General features: G+C 45.2%; 1 protein-coding gene across 2 annotated transcripts in view; it reads right to left on the minus strand.

Annotated features, from left to right (window-relative positions):
* Positions 1 to 3,353: 3,353 nt before the first annotated feature.
* Positions 3,354 to 22,553, minus strand: part of LOC115075765 (dual specificity tyrosine-phosphorylation-regulated kinase 1B-like) — a 232,770-nt gene continuing 213,570 nt past the window's right edge. For both annotated transcript variants that reach the window (XM_029576504.1, XM_029576503.1), the window contains one exon: positions 3,354 to 5,391. In XM_029576504.1, the coding sequence (XP_029432364.1) occupies positions 4,870 to 5,391 (522 nt within the window). In that variant the 3' untranslated portion in view covers positions 3,354 to 4,869. The remainder of the gene's footprint in view (positions 5,392 to 22,553) is intronic.

Consider the following 22,553-nt stretch of genomic DNA (forward strand, 5'->3'; position numbering starts at 1 on the left):
GGGAATAGAATTCCATATTGATATTATTGATCCATATTCCATATATTATTATATTATATCCATATATTATTATATTCCAAATTCATATATGAATATATGCGCATGCGCAGTAGAGTTGCTCTCTACTGCGCATGCGCAGTAGAGAGCAACTCTACTGCGCATGCGCAGGCAAGAGAGCACGTCAATCAGAGCGGTGCCGGGAGGAAATGGAGCCGCGAGTGCCGCGGTGAGGCGCGCACGCGTGCGAGAGAGACCCGTGGCTCTGACGGACGGCCGCGCATGCGCAGGCAAGAGAGCACGTCGATCAGAGCAGAGCGGCGCCGGGAGGAAATGGAGCCGCGAGTGCCGCGGTGAGGCGCGCACGCGTGCGAGAGAGAGAGACCCGTGGCTCTGACGGACGGAGAGAGAGCACATCGGTCAGAGCGGAGCGGCGGCGGGAGGAAATGGAGCCATGTGAGGGCTTTGGCGAGGCGCGCATGAGAGAGAGACCCCGCGGCTCTGACAGACGTGCATGCAAGATGAGTGCAAAGGGACATTGTTCTTGTTGCCCTGGCTTTGAGTCCAGAAATTATTGACAGGGTGGAGGGGGAAGAGGATAGTAAAAGAAAGGGGAGGGCCAGAAGAGGAGAAGTGGGAGAATAAGGAAGAGAAGGGTGCTGAGTAAGTGAGGGAAAGGGGAGTGTAATGAAGAATGAGGAGAGAGGGAGGCTGCAGGGGCAGAACAGCGGGGAATAGAATGGGAAAGGGCTGCAGGGGAGGACCTGTGGAAGAAAGGAGGAACATTGGGAGGATGAGAGATGAGGAGCAGTGGGAAGGTAGGAGGGGGTTGGGGAGATGGGGGAGCTGGAGGAGGGAGCATTGAGTGCAAAGGGAGAGAGGGTGGAGGGGAAAGAGGATAGTAAGAGGAAAGGGGAGGGCCAGAGGAGGAGGAGTGGGAGAATAAGGAAGAGTGAGGAGCAGTGAGGGAAAAGGGAGTGTAATGGAAGAATGAGGGGAGAGGGGGGCTGCAGGGGCAGACCAGCGGGTGATAGAATGGGAAGGGGCTGCAGGAGAGGAGCTGTGGAAGAAAGGAGGAACTTTGGGAGAATGAGAGATGAGGAGCAGCAGTGGGAAGGTGAGAGGGGGAGGGGTTGGGGAGATGGGACAGCAGGAGAGGGGAGCTGGAGGAGGGAGCATTGAGTGCAAGGGGAGGGCAAAGGGAGAGAAGGTGGAGGGGGAAAGAGTACACATCCGGACACCTCCACACACAACACTTAGCTGGCATTTGGAACAAACATCTCGCCCGTTTAACGGGCTTAACGGCTTGTATGAATATATTCCATATGATCCATATTCCATATATGATCCATATTCCATATTGAGATGGAGAATATGTGCGTTTATGGGTATGTGAGAGAGGGTACCTGCCTATGTATCTGACAGAGTGAAAGGAAGCCTATCTGAGAGGAGTGTTTGTGCTTTTGTGTGTGTGAAAGAGGGAGCCTGCCTGTTTGTGTGAAAGAGAGGTCTCTTGACTGTGGGTCTGGCTGTGAGAGACAGAAAGGGGTTCCTGCCTCTGTGTTTGTATGTAAAAGAGAGAGAGTGCGCCTGCCTATGTTTGTGTCTGTGCGTGAGAAAGAGAGAGCCTGCTTGTGTGTGTGTGTGTGCGTGAAAGAGACAGAGAGAGAGAACAGCCAAAAGCCTAGCATTTCCTAGCAAGGTTAAGCCATTTTGGCTACAGGTTTGCCTTGCACATAAGTGAAATTTTTTTTTTTGCTTATTTAAAATAGTTGGGGCCAGATATAAGATGTGTCTATATCTGCATTACTGTGTGCATTTGTTGAGGGGGGGATTGTTTTAATTTAATTAAGAAAAAGGGCAAGATAATTTATTGTACCTTTATAAAAAAAAAAAAGGGCAAACAAACCCCCTAACTTTGTTCTTTTTACCCTTGTCTGTAGAGAACGACTGTTATAGCACTTCAATAGCCATACCCCACCTTCAGTTGATAACCCAGTTTCTGTAATCAAAACCAAATCTGCCTTACAATCTGTAATTAAATCACGAACAGTTAAGAATTTCTTATTCGCCAGATGTGCATTCAGTAACAGCCCAAATACTACCCTGAATCAATTAAACCTGATACTTCACTTGGAATACATATCCAGTGCAGCTCACTGCTTCAACAGCTGGGGGGGGGATGAAGAAAATAGGATTTATATTCAGACAACAACCAACAAGGACTAAATTGCACAGGCTGGGTAAACAAATAAGCGTGGGAGTAGCTTGCTTATTGCGGTGGTTACTACCCCTAACCAATTAAGTTAGATACTTTACTTTGATGCGGCTCCAGCAGTGCTCTCTGCATCAATGGCGGGGGTAGAAGGTAACTAGAACCAAAAAGTTACCAATAAGGGCCAAGTAATAGATAAGTATGAGAAAAATAAGTGTGAAAGCTTGCTGGGTAGACTGGATGGGCTATTTGGTCTTCTTCTGCAGTCATTTCTATGTTTCCTGTGCTTCACTAATAGATTAGCTACACTCTATCATCCGAAATTTCAAAATCCAGTGCACAAATTTTAGAAAGGGCCCAGCCACACCCGTAACTCCTGATAGGTGCAGAAATGCCAGTTCAATGAAAAGGGGCGGGCCGGGGCTGAACGGGACAGCGGCCATTTTGATTTATATACCATCCTTAAACTTTCTATTTAAATTATTCCTTGGAATATTCTCCATTATTGTAATAATAAATTCCTCCATTATTCTCATATCCTTTTCATACTTTTATATTAATGGAGTTTGAAATTTACTCTCTCTCTAAAAATGTTATTCATTGCTATATTTGTAAACCGTTGTGATCTACTTTTGGAACAACGGCATATAAAAGGCATAAATAAATAAGTTGCTTCTGCTCCCAAGGAGCAGTAAGTATTGAAACAAACAAATTTGGGATGGCTAGGGTTAGGGAACTGGGAAACAGGCCGATCACGTTGCCACTCCCCTGTGCACGCGCTTATATCGTATTTTATGACCTGTGCACGCCGACACGCGCATCCAGTCCCCGATCATACAGGGTAGAGATGAAAGAGCTCATTTTGACCAACACACGATTCTAATACGTTCCACCGTCTTCAAAACCTAACCAAGGTTACCAAAAGGGGCGCGAGGCACCTCACAGTAGTAAACTTCATTGGGTGTGGCAAGGGGGAGGCGGCCAGAAGTGCTGGAAGGCGGCTTCTCTCATCTAATGCGAGCGCCATCCGCCAAGCTTTAGTCTGAATAGGATGGGAACCCAAATGTCTTCCAAGTCACGGAGACCCATAAAGAACTGCAAAGCTACTGAGCAGCACACACTTAAAAATGGTGTTGGAGGCTTTCAGAAAATTTCCTTTACTATGGTAAAGTTACATAATTAAGCAATCATTAAACTCTGTGTATACAAAAGCAGAAGAAAACAGCATGGAGGAACGGAAGGATGACAGAGCCATGGCCAGGGTTACATGGAAAAGGTTCAGAGGAGAGAAGGCATTTGTGAATTGAGACTGGAGCCTGAAATCAATAAAACTGAGAAGCAGATGTAAACACAACTTTCAGCATGTAAATCATGTTCTGCTTTCCCCCTAACAGTTTCCAAAACAGCTCACAGCATTGCTGCGGCAGCCTTAGAAAATCTCTTTACCTTACAGACACAATCAGGCAGATGCTATGAAGCTCTGGAGCAGTTTATGTCCGTGTAATAATCAGATTTTCAAAGCCAAACCCTACCCCTTCTCTGGCACACCCAGGGTCCAGGATTTACCAGCCAAAGCCCTAAGAAACTCTGAGAATTCAAAGAGACCTCAGGTAACATTTGGTGCAGTAAAATGAAGTTTCCATCCTACCCACAGAAAAATAAATTCTCTCCACCATTTCAATCTAAGAATCTTTAAAAATATTTTACAAAATGCCTTGCACTTTTGCATGGATAATTCTGAAAGGGACCGTTATTTATTTCCACCGCTCCTCGAAGAGGGCTGCAGTCGAAAATCACCATCTGAAAACAAGTTGGGATGTTATGTTGGGTGGAGGTCTGCTTTTTCAAACAACAATTTCTTTTAAGGAACCTTTCCACACTTAAACATTGCTGTAAGGTCTACATACAGATGCAGTAAACAAAGAGCAGTAAAATTCAGTCTAAAGACATTTGAAAGCAATCGCTACGGAGTTTCTGCAGCATTATTCTGTCAAACAAAAGCAGGTTTAAATTAAATTGGCTCTTAAAAAGCTTCCTGATGCATGTTAAAAACACTCCGGTTTGTGGGGTTTTGCTTTTTAACAGTTAAGTTATAAATAAAAGACGGGGAACCTTTAGAGAGTAAAAGCAGATCATTCCAGAGGTTTAGCAGCAATTCCAGTTGTGAGAGTGAAGTTCAGCCGAACTCAGAGTCTCTGGTGTCCATGTCTTGATTTTCATTGCAAACACTTCTGGTCAGCACTGGGGTTAAGCCGGGCTCCTCTCATCTCTCCCCGCTGGGAACATTGGTGAGGGATGATAGAGAAGTGGAAGCATTGGAAAGGTTTGAAGTTATGAGTTCTTGCTTTAACCAGTGTCAGAAAAGCACATTTCTTTCTTTCTTTCTTTAAATAAAATATAAATCCCCTTCCTCCCACCCCTTCAAAGAAAAGCGGGGCCAGAGAAATGGCTGAACACCACCTTGCCTTACACACCTAGTAGTGATTTTTAATAAATAAAGAACAATTTACATTTACAGTTAACAACTAGACAGACATTTTTTACGCTTGCAAATCAAAGCCAGATTTTCCCTCCCCTTGTCATATTCCCCAGCCAGTTAGTCCCTCAGCGTGGTATTTCTAACATTGGTATGGCTTTATTTCAACCTAAAAGAGTCATCAAGAGCTGGCTGCTGTGCCCTGAGGGACGCAGATGCCTAGGATTGGGTTCTCCTCTGTTTCCGTCCTGTTCCGGAGGTGGGGAGTGCCCACTATGGTTGTTGATGGGTTGCTAGGGTAGGGGTAACTAAGCGGTACCCCGGTATCACCAGCATGTTTGCTCATTGTTCTAGTCCGAAAAGCCGAGCCAGCTAAATGTAAGTTAGAGGAGCCAAACTGAGTGCAGTCCAGGCTGGGGTGGTGCACATGTAATGACGAGGAAGAGCGGGGCAGTCTGTGGATAAGGCTCAGCTCCATGGACTCCGGGATCTGCGGGGAGGAAGGAGGCGGCAGCAGCTGCCGGTGGTAGTGGCCTCGATTCGCAGGCTGATACAGCTGATGAGCGGGATGCTGATCGTTGCCATGAAAATGCAGCGGCTGGCTGGGCATGGGTTTGTGAGGTATGACCTGTGGATAGCTCTCACTGCTGGGTGCTGGAATGTCCCCTCCGGCCCAGAGTCGAATCTGTTGCTGAGAATGTGCCTGCAAGAGAAAATATAATCAATCACAAATGGTCAGAAGCATCCTCTCCACTCTTGGCTGCCTCTGCCTGCACAATCAGTGCAAAGCAGCCCAGGAATGTTTTCTGATGGAGAAACGGAAGACGTTTGTTCTTATGGCGTTGGAGAAGTTAAATAAATCTCAGAGGATTACATTTGCACTGAGGAACAGGGCAGGGTCCATACTACTGTGTAACAACTACAGGCACGTGGATACAGGAATGCTTTATTATATTCATGGCTTATTCCTATAATGGGACCAGGCACACACACCTCATTAGTTTACATCTCAAACAGGATGCTGCAATATCCTGGCACGTGTTAAACGGGCGCTCCTGACTCAGCACCTCTCCCGGGCACCGCAGTAAAAAGGAGGCGCTAGGGAAAATATTGCGTCCCTAGCGCCTTCTCAGCATTGGGCGCCCGTTTTCCTGACCTGTGCACAGCCATGGGTTAGGAAAAAGGATGCTGGTTAATTGAGTGTCCATTTTCCAAACCTGATCCCCTGCGCCTTTTGTTTTTTTTAAATCAGTTCTTCTTTTTTCAGTACTTCCAACTTACTACTGCCATGCATGAAAGGGGTGCATGGGCGTCGTGTAAGAAGTTCCCGGCATGCGCACATGGATGCTCCGATTTTATAACATTCGTGCGTCATCGCGCACACACGTGCCTGATTTTATATCGGCACACGCATGTGCGGGGAGGGGGTGGCGACTCGCACACACAAGGAGCGGACTGGGAGGAAACTTCCCTCACCCCCCTAGCTGACCGTCCTCCCTTTTCCCCCTCTCTGTCCCAACTAACCTATTTTTATTTTAGCATTTACCTGCTCTCATGAGCGGCAGTAAGTTCTGCGCTTCACTGGGACGGCCCCTGCCCAGCACAGACCCCAGCCCTTTTCCAAAACCCGGATCTTCCCGCGTATCGGAGGATACATGTGTGGCCAGGATGCTTTGAAAATGCGCTTGGCGCCCGCACGAATCTCCCAGTATTTGCATGCGCTGGTGTTTTAAAATTGACCCGTAAGTCAGAGGAACTGCTTTTCTGTAAACTTTCAGGGCTTCTCAAGAATTAACGCCTGCATCGGGCACACATTTTGTTTTTGTATCGGGGGTAATAGCTAATAACCTCATCAACACTACTGAAGGATATCCAGCATCTTGCCAGGTATCCTCTCCTTTGTCTGCAAAGTAAATGGGATGGCTTTTCCATCAATACAGGCATACAGTAAGTCTTCCTCTGGCCAGGTCTGGACGAGAGCGTCGATCCCTTGGGAGTGTGGCTCTCGTCTGTGGCTGAAAAACCTGGGGACTTGGGCGCTAAGAGAGAGGTGGCCAGTAGGTCCATGGCTGGGAGGCCCCAGCAATTTACTATCAGTTGGAAGGCTGTGGTCGACAGCGTCCATTCCCCCGGGTCCAGGCTCTCTGCTGAGGAAGTCTGCTGAGACGTCTTTTCCTGCGATGTGGGAGGCAGAGATCTCTTGTAGTTTTACCTCCGCCCATGCCATGAGAAGGTCTATCTCCAGATATCTGCTGTTCCTGGTTCTTCCCTGGCGGTTGATGTAGGCAACCATTGTAGCGTTGTCCAACATTACTCAAATCGCTTTGCCTCGGAGTCTGTGGCTGAATTGCAGACACGCTAGTCTGACTGCTCGAGCTTCCAGGCGGTTTATGTTCCATCCCGCCTCTTCCTTGCTCCATTGTCCCTGGGCCATCAGTTCCTGACAGTGGGCTCCCCACCCTCGTAGGCTCACATCCGTGGTGAGCACGATCCAGTTCGGTGGGGATAGGCTTACTCCTCGGCTTAGGTGGTCTTCCTGTAGCCACCACTGAAGCTGAGAACATACCTCTGCTGGAAGCTGGAGGCGAATTGAGTAGCCCTGGGACAGTGGGTTCCAGCGTGACAATAAGGAGCACTGGAGTGGTCGCATGTGAGCCCTTGCCCACGGAACGACCTCCAGGGTTGATGCCATGAGCCCAAGGACTTGAAGATAGTCCCATACCTTGCGGCGTGCATTGGTCATCAATCATCGTAATTGTTCCATCAGCTTCCTTCTCCTCGGGAGGGAGGAAGACTGTTTTGTTTGGTGTCGAAACAGGCCCCCAGGTAATCTAGAAAGGGTTACAGACTGCTCTTGACTGTGTTCACGACCCAACCAAGTTCCTGCAGTAGGTTCTTGACTCTGCTGGTCACCTGCCAGTTCTCTTCCAAAGACTTTGCCCTAATCAGCCAGTCATCCAAGTAAGGGTCTACCAAGATCCCTTCCTTCCTCAGTGTTGCCTCCACGACCACCATAATTTTGATAGGCCGAAGGATAGAGCTCGGAACTGGTAATGGTGATCCAGTATCGCAAAGCGTAGAAAACGCTGTTGATCTTGATGGCCTGGAATGTGAAGGTAGGCTTCGGAGAGGTCCAGTGAGGTTAGGAACTCTCCTAGTTGTACTGCCATTATTACGGAGCGAAGAGTCTCCGTGAGGAAGTGTAGTATCCGCAGATGACGGTTGATGTTCTTGAGGTCCAAGATGGGTTGGAATGATCCTTCTTTCTTGGGGACAATAAATTAGATGAAATAACGCCCCGTATTTTGTTGGGGCGTAGGAACTGGAGTTATTGCCTTCAGACTGAGTAGCCTTGTCAAAGTGGCTTCCACTGCCAGTCCCTTGGTGTAGGAGTGGCAGGGTGACATCACAAATTTGTCATGAGGGATGCTGCGGAACTCCAGAGAGTAACCTTCGCGAATGATGTTTAGTATCCATTCGTCTGACGTGATCTCAACCCATCGTTGATAGAAGAGGGAAAGTCGACCCCTTATTTCCTCTTCCTGTAGATGGGTCATCCCATTCTCATTGGGGAGTATGGCCGGAGCCTCCCCCCTGGCCTGTTCCTCTCTTGGTTTGTCGGCTCTGAAAGGGCTGAGACCTTCCTAAGGGATGAGGTGCCGGGAACTGCGAGTTCCTGTAGGGCGAAAGCGTTGAGAGCCTCTGCCCCTAGTTCTTCTGGGAGAGAGGCGCTGCGATCTTTTACCCCTGTCCTCCGGTAGCCGAGGCACTGGAGATTCGCCCCACTTGCTGGCTAACTTCTCCAATTCACTTCCGAATAAGAGAGATCCTTTAAAGGGCATCCTTGTGAGATTTGCTTTAGAGGTCGTGTCCGCAGACCAATTCCACAACCATAACTGTCTTCTGGCCGCCACTATCGAGGCTGCTACTCTGGCTGAGGTACGTACTAGATCTGAGCTTGCGTCAGTCAGAAAGACTGCTGCAGGTTTAGATGATTCACAGGTATACGTTCCTGGAGTTGTTTGCCTCTCTTGAGAGGAGCAAACAGGAACGTGCCACCAGTGCGCAGCAGTAAGCAATCTGCAGTGTCATTGCTGTTGCTGCGAAGGCCTACTTAAGGATGGATTCTAATTGTCTATCCTGAGTATCCTTCAATGCGGCACCTTCCTCAATGGGAATGGTTGTTCGCTTTGAGACGGCACAGACCATGGCCGTTCCTTGGTCGCTGGTTCCAGAGGGTACGAGGCTTCCAAGGCCAAACCTCCTTTAAAGCTGGCTTCCAGGGCATCCCATTCCAGGTCAATCAGTTCCTGGATAGCTTCCATCATTGGGAAGTAGCATGAGGCTTTACGAAGGGACACCAAGATGGGGTTCTTCTTTGGTTCCGCCATAGGGTCCGTGCCTGGAATACCCAGAGTCTTCAGAGTCTGGGAAACAAGGGCTGGTAATTCATCTCTGTGGAAGAAGCGAAGCATGGTTCTGTATGGTTCCAGGCCTGGAGGGATTTCTCCTTCTTCCAGGGAGTCACCATCATCTGAGGTGTCTGGGTCTCTGTCAGCACCCGCTGCCTTTCAGCCGCTCTAGGGGCTAAGTCCACTCCGGGGTTACCAGCTACCGGATCAAGGCTCACCTCTGAGGGATATTGAAGTCACTTCAGGAATTCTCAACTGGGGGAGGAACCCTTAGGTATCACCGCAGGAGAGCGGGGCTCATCTTAAGGTAAATTTTGTCTTCTTGCTGTAGTTTCCTAACACTGTGCTATTGCGTGGGATAGTGTCCGCATCTGCTAGGAGACTGAGAAATACAGAAGAGCTGAGGTCTCTGCAGGGGTATAGCTAGGGTGACGTCAGCTTTTAAATCTGACTCAGTCTCCCATCTCCTAGCAGAAGAGCACATAACCCACTGGTCTTGAGTGCATCCGGCTACATGCTAGAAAATATTTATTTTGTATTATTTGCTTGTATTTCTTTCTCTGAAACCTCACCAAAATCCATCTTTTCCTTTCTGAACACACTATCAAAACCCTTATCCATTTGCTCATCACCTCCCAATTAGACAATCTCTCTCCAGTACAATCTATCCAGAATTCAGCTGCATGACACATGCCAAAGTAACTACACCCATAACACCCATTTCTCAAAGTCACTTCATTGGCTTCCTAGCCATTTCCTCATACAGTTCAAGCTCCTCTTACTAACTTATAAGAACCTTTACTCTGCAGCTTCTCACTGCCTCTCATCTTTACCTATACCCCCCCCCCCCCTCCTTTAGGCAAGTCATTATTATCTATGCCCCTCCTCTCTATCGCATGTCCCTTCCGATTGGGAGATACACACACATGGCCAGAACAAATGAAACGAATGGCCCAACAATTGCACATCCCTACTATTTACATGGGCAGAGCGCAGGTCACCAGAGGCAGGCAGAGCTCCGGAGTCTCAATGCGTGGATGAGACGATGGTGCAAGGAAGAGGGGATTCAGTTTTGTTTAGGAACTGGGGAACCTTTTGGGGAAGGGGGAGTCTCTTCCGAAGGGATGGGCTCCACCTTAACCAGGGTGGAACCAGACTGCTGGCGCTAACCTTTAAAAAGGAGATAGAGCAGCTTTTAAACTAGAACAAAGGGGAAAGCCGACAGTCGCTCAGCGCGCATGGTTCGGAGAGATGTATCTTAAAAGGAATACTAATGATGCATTAGAATTAGGGCATCCCGACAGTGAGGTTCCAATAATAAGAAAAGTAGTCCAAGTGCCTGTAACTAAAACTCACCTGAGCTAAAAATTCTAACTTATCCCTATCAATTAAAAAGCAGAATAAAAATACAAACAAAAAACAAACTTTGAATGTTTGTATGCTAATGCCAGAAGTCTAAGAAGTAAGATGGGAGAATTAGAATGTATAGCAGTAAATGATGACATAGACTTAATTGGCATCTCAGAGACATGGTGGAAAGAGGATAACCAATGGGACAGTGCTATATCGGGGTACAAAATTATAATCGCAATGACAGAGAGGAGCAGTCGGGAGGAGGTGTGGCGCTTTATGTCCGGGATGGCATAGAGTCCAACAGGATAAACATCCTGTATGAGACTAAATACAAAATTGAATCTTTATGGGTAGAAATCCCTTGTGTATCAGGGAAGACTACAGTGATAGGGTGTATACTACCGTCACCTGGTCAAGATGGTGAGATGGACAGTGAAATGCTAAGAGAAATTAGGGAAGCTAACCAAATTGGTAGTGCAGTAATAATGGGAGACTTCAATTACCCCAATATAGACTGGGTAAATGTATCATCGGGTCACGCTAGAGAGATAACGTTCCTGGATGGAATAAATGATAGCTTTATGGAGCAATTGGTTCAGGAACCGACGAGAGAGGGAGCAATTTTAGATCTAATTCTCAGTGGAGCACAGGACTTGGTGAGAGAGGTAACGGTGGTGGGGCCGCTTGGCAATAGTGATCATAATATGATCAAATTTGATTTAATGACTGGAAAAGGAACAGTGTGCAAATCCAAGGCTCTCGTGCTAAACTTTCAAAAGGGAAACTTTGATAAATGAGAAAAATTGTTAGAAAAAAACTGAAAGGAGCAGCTACAAAGTAAAAAATGTCCAAGAGGCGTGGTCATTGTTAAAAAATACCATTCTAGAAGCACAGTCCAGATGTATTCCACACATTAAGAAAGGTGGAAAGAAGGCAAAACGATTACCGGCATGGTTAAAAGGGGAGGTGAAAGAAGCTATTTTAGCCAAAAGATCTTCATTCAAAAATTGGAAGAAGGATCCAACAGAAGAAAATAGGACAAAGCATAAACATTGGCAAGTTAAATGTAAGACATCGATAAGACAGGCTAAGAGAAAATTTGAAAAGAAGTTGGCTGTAGAGGCAAAAACTCACAGTAAAAACTTTTTAAAATATATCCGAAGCAGAAAGCCTGTGAGGGAGTCAGTTGGACCGTTAGATGATCGAGGGGTTAAAGGGGCACTTAGAGAAGATAAGGCCATCGCGGAAAGATTAAATGATTTCTTTGCTTCGGTGTTTACTTAAGAGGATGTTGGGGAGGGACCCGTAATGGAGAAGGTTTTCATGGGTAATGATTCAGATGGACTGAATCAAATCACGGTGAACCTAGAAGATGTGGTAGGCCTGATTGACAAACTGAAGAGTAGTAAATCACCTGGACCGGATGGTATACACCCCAGAGTTCTGAAGGAACTAAAAATGAAATTTCAGACCTATTAGTAAAAATTTGTAACTTATCATTAAAATCATCCATTGTACCTGAAGACTGGAGGATAGCAAATGTAACCCCAATATTTAAAAAGGGCTCCAGGGGCGATCCGGGAAACTACAGACCGGGTAGCCTGACTTCAGTGCCAGGAAAAATAGTGGAAAGTGTTCTAAACATCAAAATCACAGAACATATAGAAAGACATGGTTTAATGGAACAAAGTCAGCATGGCTTTACCCAGGGCAAGTCTTGCCTCACAAATCTGCTTCACTTTTTGAAGGAGTTAATAAACATGTGGATAAAGGTGAACCGGTAGATATAGTATACTTGGATTTTCAGAAGGCGTTTGACAAAGTTCCTCATGAGAGGCTTCTAGGAAAAGTAAAAAGTCATGGGATAGGTGGCGATGTCCTTTCGTGATTGCAAACTGGCTAAAGACAGGAAACAGAGAGTAGGATTAAAATGGGCAATTTTCTCAGTGGAAGGGAGTGGACAGTGGAGTGCCTCAGGGATCTGTATTGGGACCCTTACTGTTCAATATATTTATAAATGATCTGGAAAGAAATACGACGAGTGAGATAATCAATTTGCAGATGACACAAAATTGTTCAGAGTAGTTAAATCACAAGCAGATTGTGATAAATGTGCAGGAAGACCTTGTGAGACTGGAAAATTGGGCATCCAAATGGCAGATGAAATTTAATGTGGATAAGTGCAAGGTGATGCATATAGGGAAAAATAACCCATGCTATAATTACACGATGTTGGGTTCCATATTAGGTGCTACAAACCCAAGAAAGAGATCTAGGTGTCATAGTGGATAACACATTGAAATCGTCGGTTCAGTGTGCTGCGGGCAGTCAAAAAAGCAAACAGAATGTTGGGAATTATTAGAAAAGGAATGATGAATAAAACGGAAAATGTCATAATTGCCTCTGTATCGCTCCATGGTGAGACCTGCACCTTGAATACTGTGTACAATTCTGGTCGCCGCATCTCAAAAAAGATATAATTGCGATGAGAAGGTACAGAGAAGGGCTACCAAAATGATAAGGGGAATGAACAACTCCCCTATGAGGAAAGACTAAAGAGGTTAGGACTTTTCAGCTTGGAGAAGAGACGACTGAGGGGGGATATGATAGAGGTGTTTAAAATCATGAGAGGTCTAGAACGGGTAGATGTGAATCGGATATTTACTCCTTTCAGATAGTAGAAAGGACTAGGGGACACTCCATGAAGTTAGCATGGGGCACATTTAAAACTAATCGGAGAAAGTTCTTTTTTACTCAATGCACAATTAAACTCTGGAATTTGTTGCCAGAGAATGTGGTTTGTGCAGTTAGTATAGCTGTGTTTAAAAAAGGATTGGATAAGTTCTTGGAGAAGAAGTCCATTACCTGCTATTAAGTTCACTTAGAGAATAGCCACTGCCATTAGCAATGGTTACATGGAATAGACTTAGTTTTTGGGTACTTGCCAGGTTCTTATGGCCTGGATTGGCCACTGTTGGAAACAGGATGCTGGGCTTGATGGACCCTTGGTCTGACCCAGTATGGCATTTTCTTATGTTCTTAAAGTGAAACTGTGGCCTAGGAACAACCGTGTGCCATCTTTTTTTTTACTGTGGGTAATTTCTGTCCAAGAAACAATCTGCCCATACAAGATTTAACCAGGGAGCAGGGAAAATATTTAAATCTGGGTTTAGAAAGGCTTTCTCCAGAAGTCATTTAAAACAAATGGAAGAAAATTCTTGTTCACTCAGCGCATACTTAAGCTCTGGTATTCATTGCCAGAGGATATGGTTACAGAGGTTAGTGTAACTGGGTTTAAAAAAGGTTTGAATAAGTTCCTGGAGGAAAAATCCATAAACTGCTGTTAATTAATAAGCAATAGTAGCTCATGATTTATTTAATGTTTGGGTACTTGCCAGGTACTTGTGACATGGATTGGCCACAGTTGGAAACAGTAGTTCAGTCTGTTACAACCTGACGCATGGTCTTGAAATATCACCTACCCCTTTCTTTATATCCACATTATGGTTATCCAAGCTCCATTTACGTGCCACAATGTTATGCTCTCGTTAGTGTTACACAATGTTCAATGTATTTTTCATATTTTTATATTTTCCATGTAAATCTCATATATGGTTGTTAAAACTGTTCCTTGTATCTATCTGAATGTCAGTATAAAAAAACTTTAAAATAAATAAAAAAATAAAATAAACACCCAGTGTGGCATATCTTATGTTCTTATGAATACTGATCTCAGAATCATTTCTGTTTTCCAAACGAGCTACATTCTTTAAAAGAAATCCGCATATGAAAGTGAAAATTCTTTTAAAATACACTGCTATCTGTTTGGGGGATTTTGTTTTGTTTTGTTTTGTTTTTTTGCTTATAAGTAGGACTGGACGAGATTTATTTATAGTTCTTGGTGGGAGGGAGGTAAGAGAAGAGCGGGGATAGTAGTGACTGAGAAGAGATAAAACAATATTTGGATTGTGGGGAAGATGGGGGACTGCAGGGCTTCAGAGATTTGGGAGTGGGAGGGATAGAGCTGGACTTGGGGATGGATGGGGGAGATTAGAAGGGACCTGAGGTAAGAAGACTCAGTGATTGGGTGAGGAGTGCTAGATTGATCTAGCGAATGAGTGAATAGTATGAGATGGGGTTGTAAGGGGTCAATCTGGAGAAAATAAAAGGGTGCCCGTCCAAATAAATCTTCTCAGAGTCCAATAAGTGGCTAAAGCAACCCTTGATCCAGAGTAGAAGGAGCGCGAGCCATGGAGAAGAGGAAGAATGGCTGGAGGGAGGAGAGAATGTTGGAAAGAGATGAAGAAAGGAGGGAGGGAATGCTTGGAGAGAGAGAGAGCAGGAGATAATGGCTGGAGGGAAGGGAAGAAAAGAGAATGCTGAGGGGGAGAGAGAGAGTGAATGAATGGTAGGAGGGAGAAGAGGGAAAAAGTGCATTAAGGAAGGAAGGAAGAAAAGAAAGAAAGGAGAATGGCTGGAGAAAAGGGGAGAGAATGGATGGCGGGGGAAGGGGAATAATGCCAGGAGGGGGTAGAAAGAATTTTGGGAGGGAGGGAAGGTAATGGGTATATTGTATGGGGGGCATCATCAACAAGTTTAGTTGCTGGACTATTCACCCTAGAGCCAGCTCTGCTTAGGGGCAAAGAACAGATTTCAGAAAAATCGTTTGACCATGCCAAAAAAAGCAGGAACACCAGAGAAAGTATACGGTACAATGTAGGTTGAAACTCTTACTCAGATAATTTCCTTTCTTCTAAAAAGGTCAGGTTAGTCCACACATGTTGTTTATGCCCTCCTACCAGCAGATAGATACGGAGATCAAGAGCTTGCTGTCGCACCCTTCACAGACCTCTGCACCGACATCAGCCTGCAGTAAATTCTACAAAAGCTAAACTGTGGGCAACAGTCCTTCAGTAATGCGTCTTCTCTCACTTTTTTCTTTATATATAAGCAAGAAAACTAAAGAATGGAATTAATATCCCTCAAAATTACCAACATCCGAGGAATCCACTTCCATGCCCATCCTGAAATACCGAAAAGCAGCACTGGAAGGGATTGGGCACTAGCCTGCCTATTCTAGAGGAATGGGCGACATCATCAGATGGAGCCCGGCACAGAACTTTCATATCAAAGATTCTAGAACTCTCGAATATGCCCTACTGAGCATGTGCAGCTGAGTTATCACCCTGCCCCCTAGGCTATGGTGGCCAACTTTTCTATAGACCATAACTGGCCACCCCTCTAATCTACATGCTTTGGGAGGGGGGGGGGGGTTTACAGACTACTCGCAGTTGTCCATTCATTCAGTACTTGGCTTTCAAGCACACCCCCCCCCCCTCAATATACTTTGTTTTATAAAATGTTAGTTCAACTATCCTCAAACACGTCAGCCTCTCTCTCAAGCAGGTTTGCTCTCTATTACAGCTAAAGCCTTTCTAAACACACCCACCTTTATACTTCCCCATAAACACACTGCCTCCCTTTCACAAACACACACACACTCCCAAAGTCTCCTCTCTCATACACACACGCATATTTCCAAACACAGTCTCCTCTCTCATACAACACATACACACTCCCAAAATCACAGCCTCCTCTCTCAGAAATAGATGGCTTGCTCTCCCTTTCCTTAAAACCTTCCCAACCTTTCATCTGTCTCCCTTGTGCCACCTCTCTCAATATGCCCTCCCCCTCCTCTGTGCTTTTTCTTGTGCTGCCCTCCTGTCTCTAGTCCCCTCCCTCCCCATGCTCGTCTTTCTCTCCCTCCTTCTTCCCTCCTGTCTCCCCAGTGCCTTCCTCTTTATCTCGTGTCCCCGTCTCTTTTGTGCCTCTTCCGTCTCTTCCTTTTCTTCCCCGTCTCCCTCCTTCCCTCATGCTCCCATTGTCTCTCCCCTTCCCTGTGACTTCCTTCCATACCCCGTCTCTTTCCTCCTTTGCTCCTTCCCTTCCCCTTTTCTCTGTGCCCGCCTTTCCCCACTGTGACTCCGCCTCTTTTCTCCTCTGTTCCTGTATCTTTTACTGGCTCCATGCACACCCTCTCTTGGGTCTTGCCCAGCACTCATGTGTGCTTTTGAGAGCCTGTCTGTGACACATAGGCTTTCATAGGCACCCACGCTCACACAGGCACACAAACACAGGCTTTTCAGAGGCACTTAAACAAGCAGGCTCACAATCTCGCTCTCTCACTCAGAAGTGTGCGTGAAGCGGGATCTTTCTCTTTTTTACCTACTGGCCTGGGCTCTGGCGGCGCCGTCAACAGAATCTCGGTTTTGTTTTTCATTTCGGTCCTGCCAGCTTGGACTCCACCAGTGGCCTGCAGCGGGATCTCTTTTTTTCATATCGGCCCTGCCTGCCTGGGCTCCAGTGGCAGCCGTCAGTGGGACGTGTCTTATTTTATTTTGGCCCAATGGCGGCCTGTGGCCAGGTCTCTCTTTTTGTTTTCAAATTTCATCTTCAGCAGCAGCCTGCAATCAAGCCTGTCATCTTTCACTTGCTCCACCACAGCTATCCATGCCCATGAGAGAAGTTATGCAAGGGCTCGCAGTTTAGAGGGAACACTGCTTGCAGCAAACAAGGCTGCGTTGCATGTGCACCAGGTGCCTATTGGAAGGCAAGCTGCTGCGGTGGAAAAAAGTATTTGGCTGGTGGATTATCACAAGTAAGATAAGCTGGAGGATCAAAAGTTACAGGCTATAGTGCAAAAGGGGGGGGGAGGAGGGAGACCACCGCAGCACAGTAGGGATATTGCTGCAGCGTACCCATGTGCCATGGCACGGTGGCTGAGAAGCTCTGCTGTAGGCATCTGCAACCATCTCTATAATCCAGTTGGCTATGGAACACCAGCAGGCAAACCAATTGCAACAGCAAGGATGACACTGCCTGAGAACGTCTAGATTGAGTCTTATTCTGGTTTAGTAATGGCACCTCAGAAACCACACAGACAGCCGCAATCACTTCCTGAAACTGCTGCACCAATGTTACATAAGAACTTGCCATGCTGGGTCAGACCAAGGGTCCATCAAGCCCAGCATCCTGTTTCCAACAGAGGCCAAACCAGGCCACAAGAACCTGGCAAGTACCCAAACACCAAGAAGATCCCATACTACTGATGCAATTAATAGCAGTGGCTATTCCCTAAGTAAACTTGATTAATAGCCATTAATGGACTTCTCCTCCAAGAACTTATCCAAACCTTTTTTGAACCCAGCTACACTAACTGCACTAACCACATCCTCTGGCAACAAATTCCAGAGCTTTATTGTGCGCTAAGTGAAAAATAATTTTTTCCGATTAGTCTTAAATGTGCTACTTGCTAACTTCATGGAATGCCCCCTAGTCCTTCTATTATTCGAAAGTGTAAATAATAGATTCACATTTACTCGTTCAAGACCTCTCATGATCTTAAAGACCTCTATCATATCCCCCCTCAGCCGTCTCTTCTCCAAGCTGAACAGCCCTAACCTCTTCAGCCTTTCCTCATAGGGGAGCTGTTCCATCCCCTTTATCATTTTTGTTGCCCTTCTCTGTACCTTCTCCATTGCAACTATATCTTTTTTGAGATGCGGCGACCAGAATTGTACACAGTATTCAAGGTGCGGACTCACCATGGAGCGATACAGAGGCATTATGACATTTTCCGTTTTATTCACCATTCCCTTCATAATAATTCCTAACATTCTGTTTGCTTTTTTGACTGCTGCAGCACACTGAGCCGACGATTTTAAAGTATTATCCACTATGATGCCTAGATCTGTAACTTCAGCAAGGGTTATTTTTCCCTATATGCAACACCTTGCACTTGTCCACATTAAATTTCATCTGCCATTTGGATGCCTAATCTTCCAGTCTTGCAAGGTCCTCCTGTAATGTATCACAATCCGCTTGTGATTTAACTACTCTGAATAATTTTATATCATCCGCAAATTTGATAACCTCACTCGTCATATTCCTTTCCAGATCATTTATATATATATTGAAAAGCACCGGTCCAAGTACAGATCCCTGAGGCACTCCACTGTTTACCCTTTTCCACTGAGAAAATTGACCATTTAATCCTACTCTCTGTTTCCTGTCTTTTAACCAGTTTGTAATCCACGAAAGGACATCGCCTCCTATCCCATGACTTTTTAGTTTTCTTAGAAGCCTCTAATCAGGGACTTTGTCAAACACCTTCTGAAAATCCAAATACACTGCATCTACCGGCTCACCTTTATCCACATGTTTATTAACCCCTTCAAAAAAATGAAGCAGATTTGTTAGGCAAGACTTCCCTTGGGTAAATCCATGTTGACTGTGTTCCATTAAATGATGTCTTTCTAGATGCTCTATGATTTTGATCTTGAGAATAGTTTCCACTATTTTTCCCGGCACTGAAGTCAGGCTCATTGGTCTATAGTTACCTGGATCGCCCCTGGAGCCTTTTTTAAATATTGGGGGTTACATTGGCCACCCTCCAGTCTTCAGGTACAATGGATGATTTTAATGATAGGTTACAAATTTTAACTAATAGATCAGAAATTTCATTTTGAGTTCCTTCAGTACCCTAGGATGCATACCATCTGGTCCAGGTGATTTGCTACTCTTTAGTTTGTCAATCTGGCCTACTACATCTTCCAGGTTCACAGTGATTTCGTTCAGTTCGTCTGACTCATCATCCCTGAAAACCATCTCTGGAACTGGTACCTCCCCACCATCCTCATTAGTAAACATGAATAGCTGCCTTGCCTTTCTTCATGCCACCCCAGAGACAATAGGGATGAACCTATCCCGGAAGGACAGTGCTACTCTTAAGGCGTAGTAAAAGACCAAAGATGCACCCACTGTTGCAGTTTGTCACTTGACCGACAAAGTCAAAGAAAAATGACTGATGCTGATGAAATGCCAAGTCGAACAAAAAAAGGAAGGCACTATATGAAACTGAAGAAGGAAAAGAATTGGAGCTAATCCCAATTGCAATCTCCACAGTAAGACAAAGCAGTCATGTGCATTTTCAGTGCATCAAGAGCCAGGAGGCAGCACTGTAGCCTGATCAGCCTGTAGAAAATCCAATATTAGAAGTACCGAGGCTTGACTCAGAACGTACTGCCACTCCAAGCACCAAATCGCATATGCTTGCCAGATACATAGGCAAACATGAACGGAGAAGGTTCCACACCTTCAAGCATGGCCACTACAGTCATGGAACAAACACTCTTCCCTGAGCATGCCCTTTCAAGGGCCATACCATAAGAAAAAAAAGGATCCGAAGTCTCATGACATATGGATACCTGAGAAACAAACCTTCTTGCCCTGAGAGACAAAAAGGACTACCCCTTAACCAATGCCAGAGATCCATATACCATGGCTCAAGGTCAGATTGAGTCTACCAGAAGAACCAGGTCTGAATGGCCCACTATTTTTTGAAATTCCCTGGGAAACATAAGTCACAAAGGAAAACTGTACTCTTCCTCCTGTGGCCAATTTTGCACTAGAGCACCTATGTCGGCCTAGTGAGGATCTCTTCAGCTGCCCCCACACTGCTCGCCACCAAACCCAGCCCTGGCTGACTTCATCCACAAGGAACAGAACAAAGGACACATTTGACAGATACCATTGCTCCATGCCCATAGCATGGCGAATGAAATAAATGGTCTCAATGCTGCCCATTCCTACTACATTTATTTTTATTTATTTATTTATTTATTTGTATTTTTTTCTATACCGGCATTCACGGAGTTCGTATCATGTCGGTTTACATAAAACAAGGGGTGAGAAATACATTATAACGTAAATAACTAATAACATAAGAGTATACATTAAAAGGTAAAACAAGTGCATGGAAGAAAAAAGTTACAATAAAACGGGGTCATTCTAACTGGGATTAGAGTTAGAGGAAAGATAAACAGTTTAACGAGAAGTAAAACATTGTAATGATTGGTAGATAGAGACATGAGCCATCGACCAAGTCTGCAGCTACTGAAATGCTCACAGCAAACAATCATCTTTAGAGACACCTGCTGACTCTAAATACATTTTGGAGCTTTATGCCAGCTACCTTTCTGATCTTATCCATCATCCCTTATACCACCCAACCGAACAACTGTGGAAATGTTTCCAAATGCTCCCGCTGTCACATGAATGATGGACCAGCTTGTCCTTTCAGGAGAGCTCTGGCCCCAAGCTCCTGGAAATGAGGTATTTAGATTCTCCTTTTCAGTTACCACTGTGCAGGCGCATGGCTCCAAACCCTTCCTTCGGACCACCTGCTCGCACTGCAGCCATTAATGAAATCTCTGGCTAGCCATCCTGGGAAAGGTAACGCTGAAAACCACCACCAAGAGAACCAAGCCTTCTGAAGCGTCCTGACTCCTGGAACCAAGTCCAGCATCATCGCCCTAACATCCCAGAGACTGAAGATAAATCTACAGTGAAAGAGAGATCACTTTCTGCAATTCTTTATGGACTCCATTAGCTTCTGGAGCCACTGCTCAGAAAGGAACCCCTGGTTCTGAGCTGTAATGTTCGGGGTGGGTTACATTAATGCATTCATAATTAAGTATTAACATAAAATCCTACAAAAAAATTAAAACATAAAAAGCATAATAAAATGGCTAGATATACGCAATGAAACATTATATACAGCTGAATTATTTACAATAAAAATTAGGGAAGGGAGTTAGGAAGTGGGGAGAGCGGTAGTATGCTTGGGGGGCGATTCAATTTGTACAGTATTTCCTTTGTTTTCCCCCCTCTTCCCCTCTACCCAGTTCTCCTATCAGTTTCATTGTAAAGCCCCCGTTGGCCACGTTATGTTACATGGAAACAGATGTGATGTTTTCCTAACGAATGTCGGTATACAAAAATTGCAAATAAATAAATAAAAACTTGAGCTCAGAAAAAAAAACAAACTAGGTCTGCAAGTGTCAGAAGTTGAGAAGCCTGCATACTCTCTTGCAGGACATCAGTCTTATCAGCCCATTGTTCAAGTAGGGCCTACCTAAAATTCTTCCTTTCGCCACAACACAATCCCTTGCAAGGGTTCTCAGGGGACAGAGCCTGAAACTGGAAAAAACCGCAACCTAGTACCTCAGACATCAAGAGGTGCTGATATACCAACTGGATTAGACTGAAGAACCAGCTTTCATGTGACCTAGCACACTTCAGGCAAGAGAAGCGTATTCCCACATCATTAACCTTTTCAAAGCTAGGCTCACCTTGTAAAAGAACGAAAAAAATTAAGCCCCCCCCAGAACTCCTTGCATTGTCTTTGAGGACCGGTATCGGCTGATCCATTCCTCTCTCCTTCCTGGACTACAACCAGATAGAAAGCTCTATTAAGGCAGTACAGGGACAAAATCTGCTTACCAGAGGGATTCTCAAGAAGGCACATTCAGGGGGAAGAGGCAGCTTATGGAGGAGAAGCCCCAACACTTATTTTATATATATATATATATACGGTATATATTTTTAAATGAGGATGTACTGATCCTTCATAAGAGTCTACATCTTGAAACCAGTGGGAATTAAATTTCTGCAGCAGAAAAGCACCAGACTCAGTAGGGCATTTGAGCTCATGTAGCCAACACCTAGATTCACAATCTGCAGGCACTTAAATTCCACTATGGGCTTTCACCATAAATATGCCCAATTCCTAATTCCACAGCAGGCAATTGCATAATCCATCCACTGTGGCAGTTTCTATCCTTCCCATAACAACTGTGGGAATCCTGCCTGGTGCGGCAATCACTATCTTGAACAGAAGTCATGGGATTAACCTGCATGGAGTAGCAGCTCCTACTCTTAACAGAAGACAAGGATAACTTGCACGGAGCAGCAGATACTACCCTTAATCAAAGGGATAGGAAGAGCCTACTACCATAAATAACTTATTAAGTCAACTAGATAGATCATTTAGCTTGGAACTGCTGTTATTACCAAGGAATCTCGCTACGCTGCTCTCCCTTTTGCATTTAGTATATAGGTAACTCCTGAACAGACCCCCCTTGTTACTTCTGCCTCAAAAGAGGACCTGACAAATGCCTACCATCACTTAGGTAGACTTAGGCCCAGCTATATAATAGACATCGGGACCAGGCTCAAAGGGGGACGGAGAGAGGCAATC

This window comes from Rhinatrema bivittatum, chromosome 14, assembly GCF_901001135.1.
Source record: "Rhinatrema bivittatum chromosome 14, aRhiBiv1.1, whole genome shotgun sequence".
NCBI lineage: Eukaryota > Metazoa > Chordata > Amphibia > Gymnophiona > Rhinatrematidae > Rhinatrema > Rhinatrema bivittatum.